The 10,117-nt window shown below is 33.8% G+C and overlaps 1 protein-coding gene across 2 annotated transcripts; it reads right to left on the bottom strand.

Annotated features, from left to right (window-relative positions):
* Positions 1 to 3,683: 3,683 nt before the first annotated feature.
* Positions 3,684 to 10,117, bottom strand: LOC129261585 (neurofilament heavy polypeptide-like). 2 transcript variants are annotated; one of them, XM_064099408.1, is made up of 5 exons: positions 9,977 to 10,117; positions 8,171 to 8,458; positions 7,522 to 7,587; positions 6,296 to 6,410; positions 3,684 to 5,468 (listed from the first exon to the last, which is right to left on the bottom strand). In XM_064099408.1, the coding sequence occupies exons 2-5, from the start codon at positions 8,448 to 8,450 to the stop codon at positions 4,868 to 4,870; spliced, it is 1,062 nt and encodes a 353-aa protein (XP_063955478.1). In that variant the 5' UTR covers positions 8,451 to 8,458; positions 9,977 to 10,117; the 3' UTR covers positions 3,684 to 4,867. The 2 variants fall into 2 exon arrangements, with proteins under 2 accessions (XP_063955478.1, XP_063955479.1); XM_064099409.1 differs by having other exon boundaries at positions 3,684 to 5,465.

The raw sequence follows: 10,117 nt of genomic DNA, 5'->3' as shown, positions 1-10,117 counted from the left end.
CGTTTTTTCTTTTTTTCTCTCTCTTCTACCCTTTTCGTCCTTTTCCTCACTATTTATTTTCTATCACCTAATTTTCCTTTCTTTCCCAAACAAAAAAGAAACAACAATGTTTACGATATGATTCAACGTGCATTTGAATGACATTTTTTACTCCTTTTTTTTCTTTGCTCTCTCCGTGGACCCTACGACGAAGGGTCCATGCTCTGTCTTCCTATTAAAAGCACCTTGAGCAATTTCCATTGAAGTGTAAATATCTTTATTAAATATCATGTACTATTATTAATTTTGATATTATCATCATCATCATTATAATTGTTATCATCAACACTGTCACATTGTTATTATTTTGTTTTACAGGCGCAGTTCTAGACTAAAAAATTTGATCGGGCTTCTGGGGGCTTGAGAAAATTTTCGACGTCATATTATTCACTGGAATTGGCCTATCGTGAGCAAAATAATATGAGTACGTGGGAGACTATACTAATCTGACCAAGCAGCTACTCCCCCACCCCCCCCCCCCTTCCCCTATCATGCCTCTGCCCCCAAAACTTCCTAATATGCGATGTCCGGAGCGTAGCGACAAGCGAATAAATAAATAAAATCACATATCCAAAATGCTTGAGAATGTTTTTCATACCATTTTATTAACATGTCTAACATCCATCAGGCCTTTGTTGATGTTATACATTTTAATAGGTGAGGGCATGTAATTTCACTTCACGATAAGGGAGACAAGAATTAGGAAGGGAGCGTGCATTAATAATTGTTACTCTTTCAAGGCGTTTCATTTCACGGGAGCCAAGTGGATGTAAGTGAAAAATTTCTACTTACAAGAGCGATATTTGTAAATTTTGAGACCTTTGAACTTTATGGCAGGGAATGGGGTTTTAATGTCAATGGTACAAACCATTACGAGGGAAAGTCGTGAGTGGGGAGCGCGCCGACATTTTTGGATATTGTTTCACCCCCCATCCTGACTGTAAACTATATATATATATATATATATATATATATATATTAAATGAAATAGTTTGGTTAGGGAAATATTGCGACCAAAACATCTAAAATAAACAACAACAACAACAAAACATATCGGGAGTCCGAAGAAATGGCAACATTTTATAGAGCGTTTTCAAACTAGACAAATCTATAGAGTTAAAACTTGAATTTTACGGCATTGGTTTCCGTGTTGGGTGATCGAAGTAGGGAGGGCAAATTGACTTGGTATACTCGCACTTTAAGAGAGCATTAATGTATTTGGCTTTTAGATGTTATTTTGCGAGCTAGGGACCATGTAGCGACCGACATGACCGAGCGAGAAAATTCAATGTTCGATTTGAATAGTAAAAGCCCTAAATTTAGAGCACTTGACGACATGAAGGGAATACTGCATTATTCAATATACGCATTTCCTTAGCGGTCGATTTTTTTAATTATTATCATTACTATTTTTTTTTTGGGGGGGGCTTGACTGATAAGCCCCCCTAAAACAATGTCGAACATTTCTCAAGCCCCCAGAAGCCCCATCATTTTTTAGTCTAGAACTGCGTCTGTTTATTCCCTTCACACCCTAGACTTTATCTCCTTTTTTTTTGGGGGGGGGGGTGGGGGGGGGGTAGGCATGATGACGTCTTGTTTTGGCATGCTATTGGTATATCACATCCATAAGTGCGTGTCAAGAGATTGATATGAAATGAGGAAACTATAAGGGGAAAAAGTGAAAAATGGAAATATGGTATTTTGGCGACGACACGGTGACAAGTCTTAGGGAGTACTCTCCTACTTACAATGTAGGCCTACTTAATTACCAGGAATGTGCAATTTTCTCCTATAGGTTTCTTTTTCACCCGGGGCGGTCATTTGAAGAAATAGCACATTGCATCCTCTGAAAATTATGAAAATAAAAAAAATCATTCTAAACTAAGAAATATTTGGAAGGAATGACTTTTGACAATTTTTGTAACAAATAGAGGGAGTATTCCTACACTGTTAGAAAATTTATCCTTAAAATAAAAAAGTTCCTGCAGCAGTCTCGAGAACACCTGTTACCAAATTATGTAAAATTACAGGAAATTGGTATTTGGTGTATGGAACCTTACAAATTTCCTTTAATAAAACACCCTTTTCCCCTTTTTAAACAGACCTGTTTTGTTAAATTGCAGAAAAATTTCCTGTTTTATGAATTTACATAATGATTCTTTTATTACTTTCTGCAAAATCTTCATTTTTTCCCCTGTTAAATCAGGGTTTTTTAACAGTGTAGAAATGCCCATGTCCTATAACGAAAGTATCACACATTAATAAGCATATATTATTAAAAATTGAAAAATGATAATAATTTATGTTGGTTACCTTTGTTTATTTTTTCAACTATCTGTCTCTTTAATTTTTTATTTCTCCTTCCATTTGTAGGTTTGGATTCCCTTTGACGCAAAAACTGGTAAGCCCTACTGATTTCAATTGACTTGAATGGGAATGACATATGTCTTTTTGAGGAATGCTTTTAAGTACATGACCGCGTGATTTAGGCCGAATCTGCAAATAGGCTGGCCTGAATATCGTCTTTCACATGCCGCAAAAATTTGCGATGGCCTATAATGTACTCTCACATCATCATGGATATCTCACATCAAGACTTGGCCCTTCTTTGTCCCTGATCATAATAGCAGAGGCCGAAGAACCGGGGACAAGGGCTTTATTTTTCCAAAACCGTGTACAAAAACGTAACAATTAACATCGTTTTGTGATTTTTGCATGCTCAGCCCCCACCCCTCCACTTTCGGCTCAACTCCCACTTTCAAGACCGTTCTGGGTCCCTGCACAAGCCTATAAACCTACAAAATTATATTTACTTAAAGGGATGCTCCGGGCTGAAAAATATTTATATCTAAATAAATAGAGTAAAATTCACAAAGCAAAATGCTGAAAATTGCATCAAAATTTGATGACAAATAATGGCATTTTATAGATTCGAATTATTCCTGTGATACAGTTCTCGGAATGTCTTCATGAATATTAAATGAGCAAACTGATGATGTCATATCCCCACTTGTTCTTTTGCAATTCATTTTTTGAAATTAGGTTTATTCATTTTTTTTTCTTCAAGAACCAAAAATATTGGACTAACAACCGATTAAGTGCATATTTAGATATTCATTTGCTGCAACCTTTCTCAGTACAAGGGAGACATATCATTCACACATGTATGAAAAATGAAACAATTATGGCTTCATATAATAACATAAGAAAAATGAAAGTGGGGATGTGATCAGCCATCTAATGAATATTCATGACAACATGCATATAAATGTTTTCACAATATATTGCCAAATTTTGAATTTCATGACTTTGCTATTTTTCATTAGATTTTGATGAAAAGTTTCAGCATTTTGCTCTGTCAATTTTACTCTATCTATTTAGATGTGAATATTTTCAGCCTGGAGCATCCCTTTAATATTGGCTAAAATGATAAAGAGAACATTCTTATATAGGGTAAAATAACACCTATAGGCCTAAAAAATTAGATTTACGCTGTGTTGACTGCATGCATGAAACATGTTTTCACTTGATATTTTCCCCAACAAAAATGAATGTTCACTTTTTACCCAAGGGTGGGCAAATTATTTTCACTCTACTTTTGTTTAATCTTTGAAAATTAATTATAAGTAAGAGAAACAGATATGTAGAGATTTAAGACGGATTATTTATTATCACTTAACAAATGGAGAAGCTTTCTACATGTATAACAACATACAATAATCCCAGCAATAAAATCTATAGGCCCACAAAATATTTATCTATAACTGAATATACCTTAATTAATCAAAGATAGAAAGACTATAACGGAATGTTGCAAGAAACTTGCAATCAATAGTGTAGGTGAATGTTGGGTCTGAAAATCAATCACAGGTCTTGAAATTAATTTCAAATTTACACTCAATTGCTGGTGTGCATTGTGAAACAAGTAGTTCAAATTGATTTATCAATTTTAGATTTGCAACAGAAATTTGCAACCGATTGCAAATAATATTCTTGCAACACCCAAAACGATGAACTACATATATATGCGGTACAAATTTAAAAACGTCATCTTTCGAATTCCAATACGAATATGATTATGGCTTCCATGCTTTTAACGGAGCCATTTATGTTGTCACACAGTCTTAATTGGACGTTCATAAAATCAGATTCAAAAATAAAAATAAAAGATGGTCGAATTATCATAAATGAAAGACAGTCATAAACAATTGTGACTATATACAGTAAAAATACATCTGCTCAAGCACCTCAACATTCATTTTATCTATACCTATATTCAAGATGAGAACGATCATTCTAATTTTCTGAGAGCTCATAGTACTGTAATAAAGTTTTTTTTAAGGCTGTTTTGTTATTTTCACTATCGATAAAAAATTAGTTCCCTTCTAACCACCATTAAATGAAATGTACATACTCTTTAAACAAACTTATGAGTGAGCTATTGAATAATCTGGAACCGCTATAGTATTGACTATTTACACACATATACTTTTTAAAGGCATTTTTACAACCAGCTAACTTCACTTCAGGTCCCCCAATTTGATTATAGAACTTAACATTGTTTTTTTTTCTATTTATTGTAATTCTACCATTTCAGAATAAATCGTTTTATATTTCATTTGTGCAAAATAAATGAAATGAATGAGATGAACCGTGAATTCTGACTAAGCCATTCGGATATTTTTTAAACATAAATACACTCTAATTTCATTCATCAGAGTTTTTTAAACTGAAACAAATCTATTTATCATACAAAATCGTTCCCTATAAAATTGATGGTGTGAGCTAATTTTAAACATATATCAGAGTTTTGAAAAACTTCTGGCTTTTATTTCTTTGACTTTTTTTTAGATCGACTTTTTCCAGCAGTTTTAGCTTTGCTCGTCTTTGCCTTCTTTTGAGATTTAGGGGTCTGCCTCTTTGCTGTTGTTTTCTTTTGGGGTTTTGTTCTTTGGGGGCCCTTTTTCTTTTGGGGGGCTTTCTTGGGGGCCTTGGGCACTTTAGGGTTTTTGGCTTTTGCTGTTTGAGGATTCTTTGGGGGATTTGGAGCTTTCTTCTGTTTAGCAGTGACCCCCGTCGACGTGGATGGTCCTGATTGGGTAACCTTTTGTCGTTTTGCAGGTGGATTTTGACTTGTGTTAGGATTTTTGGCTTTTGCTGTTTTGGGTGCCTTTTTCTTCTGCGTCTTCTTTTGGGGATTTGGAGCTTTCTTCTGTTTAGCAGTGACCCCCTTCGATGTGGATGGTCCTGATTGGGTAACCTTTTGTCGTTTTGCAGGTGGATTTTGAATTGTGTTAGCTGATCGTTTTCGACCCATTGGAACTGCTACTGGTTGTCGGATGATGATTGGTCTGGCTACTGGAGCTGGAGCAGGGGCTTGTTTCACGTTTGTTGTAAAATGTTGATGCACAACCGGTGCTGATGGCCTGCTTAAATGAAGAACGTAATTCAACAGAAAGCATTATTATATTATTTTAGAAATTGGCACATTAATTTTGTAGTATTATATATTTTCTCTACACCTGCCTCTACATAATATCATGAAGACATTGACAAATCCCGCTTCCTTATTTCGTCCAACTGTGTACCCAAATCTATATTGATTTGATTTATTGTTTCACATTCCACAAAAACATACATCTTGAACATAATTATGAGAAGATGACAAAAAATACGAGGTTGTAGTGTTTTACAAAGAAATACAATATCGTGAAATATGAGGAACCTATTGAAAAGCAAAGCTTGTAGACATATAGGTTCCCAGAAGAAAATAATCAAGGATTAAAAACTCCTAACGCAATGAAGCGAGATAAATCAAATGTAGAAAAATAATACATTATAAAGAGTTCTACATGATAGTCACTCGAGCAAGGCACTTACCCACTAGCGTATATACGATTGTAAAAGAAATATTTTCAACCTACATTTAAAAGAATATAAAGAGGGCGCCTCAATTATATGGGTGTCTAAATTATTCCAAAAGGGAGGCCCTGTAAAGGAAGGCCCTATATTATAGTGACTATAGTGACCTATTTTTTTATTTCACAATTTTAATATTTCACAATTTGCTTTCCAGTTTTAAAATTTGAACTAATATGCCCAGCATGGAAGCACTGAAACAATCAAAATGACATGCATATTTATCATAAGGATTGTGATCAATTTTTAAGCTGAACTCCTGACTATTGGATACGATAATATCAATGCTATTGAAGTAATATGAGATCAAACAAAATTGAAGTGTTGTCCCATTTACCTATTGTAAACATTTGTCTGTTCCCCAATCAAGGTGTTGCCTGAAACATCACTCGATCCAGAGGCACTGATATTGTTAGATACACTGGGCCGAGATTGCGTAGCGGGTTGCTGTCCTGTTGACAAAAGTAATACAAAATGCATAATTATTTTTGTTTTGTAGAACTGTCAGACCCCCCCCCCCCCACCATTTTCCAACATGCATGAACTCATCTAGCACATTTCAATGTAATTGGATATCATCTTCAATAAAGGACCAGTTCTGTTTATGTTGACTTCTCACCATGATAATCACTGCAGAGATTCTCCAAAATCAATAATTTTTTCCTACACGATATTGAAATTTTTTGACAACTTGACATAATCATTCCATAAGGCTCTGAAAAAACACGAAAAGAAGGTTTGAATTACACTATTTTGACTTGCAATCTTCACTCGTATATAAATGGAAAGAAAATTCACGCTTATATCAATTTGGGAATATTTCCCCATCATCATTCATGCCAATGATATTTTATTATACATATTCAATATGTATCACATTCATAATCCAAGTGTAGACCCCGTTTAAAAGGACAAATCCCTCACATTAGGGCATTCCAAAAATTATGGATATCACCCATAAATTTACTTTCACTGGGCACTCGCACATAACATTTGACTGATTGATTGATTGATTTTATTCGTCAAGAATATTACAGGAGATTACAATGAAATTGAGGAAATACCTTGACAGGATAGCCCATGAAAGCCGAAAGGCTTATTTCCAATGGGGTCCTATAGTTAGTATAAAACATTAACATATTGTAACAAAAAATATAAACTACGACAAGTACTGGAATATTGGGGGAAAAAAAAATACATACAAACATATCCATCAGTCATATAATTTGCAAACATCTGAAGCAAACAATAATCTTCCTAATATGTAAAACAAGATTATATTTTAACATACCCTAATGTATACATTATCTACAATACTAGAAACCAACTGTACAAAATGTGTTATGACAAATGACAATATATCCATCTTTGTTTTCAATCCACTGACAGTTTAAAAGTAAGAATTGCAAAAAAAAAAGTGTAATGAAGTTGTATTTTCTAACATTCTAAAATGAAAGTAAAGTTCGTCTATTTTGCGTATTCGCACGACAGTTGTGTTGTATTAATGCAGGATGATTTCCTTATTGGATGTCTTACTATTTAAATAATGCATTTTGTTCGTACCTGGTCTTCCAGATTCACTTGCAGCAACCTGACCGGAGGACGAACTAGCAGCTTGGCTTGAAGAATCTGTTTTTTAAAAATGTGATAGTGTGGTCTAAATGATTTGATCGATCACAGTTTTATGCAATAGGCCTAATACACTATACCGAAATGTGATGTGATCGATTATTTATCACTTCACGTGTGTACATACTTTATCATACGGTCGTGTCACACTCTGCATGCATGTGATTGCTAAGAAAATTTAGACATTATTATGCATTATATAAACAAATGCTAAGTATACAAATTAATGACTGTGCACAATCTAAAATTAAAAGCACGAGGCAAAACAGAATTGAAAAGTAAAAAAAAATTGTAGGAACTGATATGATGTCACTGTGGGTGCATAAAACGCCAAGCCAGATAGGCATGGCTTGTATAAATACTTTTGTACATTTTTTTTTCATAACTGAAATACTAACTTAACTTTCTGCTGACAAAACAACAATTTATTTGTATGGTTCCAATTATTATTTGATTGAGCATAGAAGTAACATCCGTTGCTGTGATAAGCAAATAAAAAATAGACATGAACAATGAATATCAAATGCCAGTGTTACATCATCAAAAGTATATTATCTTTATCCTGTTTTTTATATAGGCCTACCTGTCAAATGTAATTCAGCAAGCCTGACCAAGCCCGCATCCTCCAGTGCTTTCTTCAGGAGTGGTCGTTGCTGTTCTAGAGGGGTCTTATCACAGAAATCTCTCAGCAATATTTTGGTTCCCTCATAAGTTACCTTGTGACCCGAATAATTGTCAGCTTTATAAATATCCATATTCTCATGATTAAAGCCAAGTTTCAGTCCAAGAATGTCTAACTTGGGGTTGATGCCGATGGCTTGGGCAAGGGCTTCTATTTCACTATCAGATATTTGCGACGCCATATTAAAATCTACAATAAAAGACAAAACAGAACTCAACTTTGGTAAATATTGTGAACCTGAAGTTTTGAAGCGATGATTATTTTGTTATTTTAGCTAGTCAGAATATTGGTTTGGAAGGCAATTGCGTCTCTTTAAAAAGTACACTGTAAAACTTATTGGGTAAAATTTTTACCACTACGAGGGTTATTATATGTCCAACCAATTTGGGGCAGTATTTTAAAAAAATAAGCAGCAATTACTTTATAGAATGGGCAAAAGTTTCATCACACTGGATAAATAAAAATGCCCAAAAGAATGCCCAATGTTGGTTGGACACATAATTAGTTTAAATACCCTCATGGAGCACTTTTACCCAATATTTTTTACAGTGTAAAAACGCAGTTTAAAATGTTAAACTATGCCGTTTCGTACATGAACCTTACAGTAGTTGTTTAACAGTTAAACAACCATATACATGCTTAATTTATTGAGAATTAAATATTAGGGATATTGAACTTTGTTGTTTAAGATATTAAACACTTGTTGAAACTTTTTAAACAACTTCTGTAATGTTCATAATAAACAACGTTGTATAACATTATTTTAAACAGTGTTTTTGACGTGTACCCCCTATACCATGTGAGTAAACAAAACTTGACACCTCACAAATCCCCAATTTAAGGAAAAAATATGTCATAAAAGCATAATCATACATGGCTGGAAATGGTATCTTCTCCCAAAATGATTTGATACCATATTTTATGTGGTATGACTTTACGCTTCGATAATCAGTAAGTATTCTTTACAGTGAATTACATTTTGATTTGCACCAAAATAAGGCATGACTGCAATGAATGATTCCAGATGCCAATGATGTCATTATCCTATGAGTTAGTAAACATATTTACAAATCCCTTTTCAATTATATTAACTTCTAGAATTGATACTAAAACGTGTTTATTGAACAATTATAATGTAAGTTATTGAAAAGTTGTTTTGAAATGGATTTTAATGCAACCCTCGTAGGATTATGATTATGATATCATTGACTTCTTGATTCATTCATTGCAGTCATACTTTGGCGCAACTCAAAATTTACACCATTGCACTGCGAAGAATACCTCCTGGGGCCCGTAACACAAAGCTTAGCAATGATGTTTCGAATCAATCTTTTTATGGGGTGGATTCACCTTTAATGGATATAGTACAAAAATATAGAAACCCTATAAAATTGTGCTACATAAATAACAAAATAATAATCTACAAGCTTACTACTTTATTTGTATTTAGGCTCTTAAATATCGCTCATTTTAGTTTTGGTTGAATTCTATGCTCATATCTCTGTATGTGACCATAAACACGTATAGACCTGCACCAAAGATACACAGCGTACATAATTTGTATTGTGTATTACTAAATTCACCACTGCAAACAAGTAACTATCTCCGAAATCACTCTATATTCATTAGGCAAAGCATGATGACAAAATCTATTTAAAAAATACAATAAAAGTGCTCTTTAATTATGATTTCTTTTCTTTAGCTTACCTGTATGATTATATCCTGGATGTTAGTTCAGAAAAGGCCGCGAGAACACCAACCAGTCACAATGATTTTTTTATTATTTTTGTCCAAAGTATGCAAAATGCAAAGGTCGTGCGTTTGTAAGAGCGGGAATTTGTTTCATTT

Source organism: Lytechinus pictus, chromosome 5 (assembly GCF_037042905.1).
Source record: "Lytechinus pictus isolate F3 Inbred chromosome 5, Lp3.0, whole genome shotgun sequence".
Taxonomy (NCBI): Eukaryota; Metazoa; Echinodermata; class Echinoidea; order Temnopleuroida; family Toxopneustidae; genus Lytechinus; species Lytechinus pictus.
The sequence above is the reverse complement of the archived record's forward strand: the minus strand, read 5'-3'. Positions and strand labels throughout refer to the sequence as shown.

Bases quoted from the DNA above. Each gene is read 5' to 3' on its own strand.
- LOC129261585 (XM_064099408.1), bottom strand. From the start codon at position 8,450: ATGGCGTCGCAAATATCTGATAGTGAAATAGAAGCCCTTGCCCAAGCC. The intron at 7,588-8,170 runs GTAGGCCTATAT...TTTAAAAAACAG, and splicing joins TGCTGAATTACATTTGACAG to ATTCTTCAAGCCAAGCTGCT. The intron at 5,469-6,295 runs GTAAATGGGACA...TCTTCATTTAAG, and splicing joins CAGACAAATGTTTACAATAG to CAGGCCATCAGCACCGGTTG.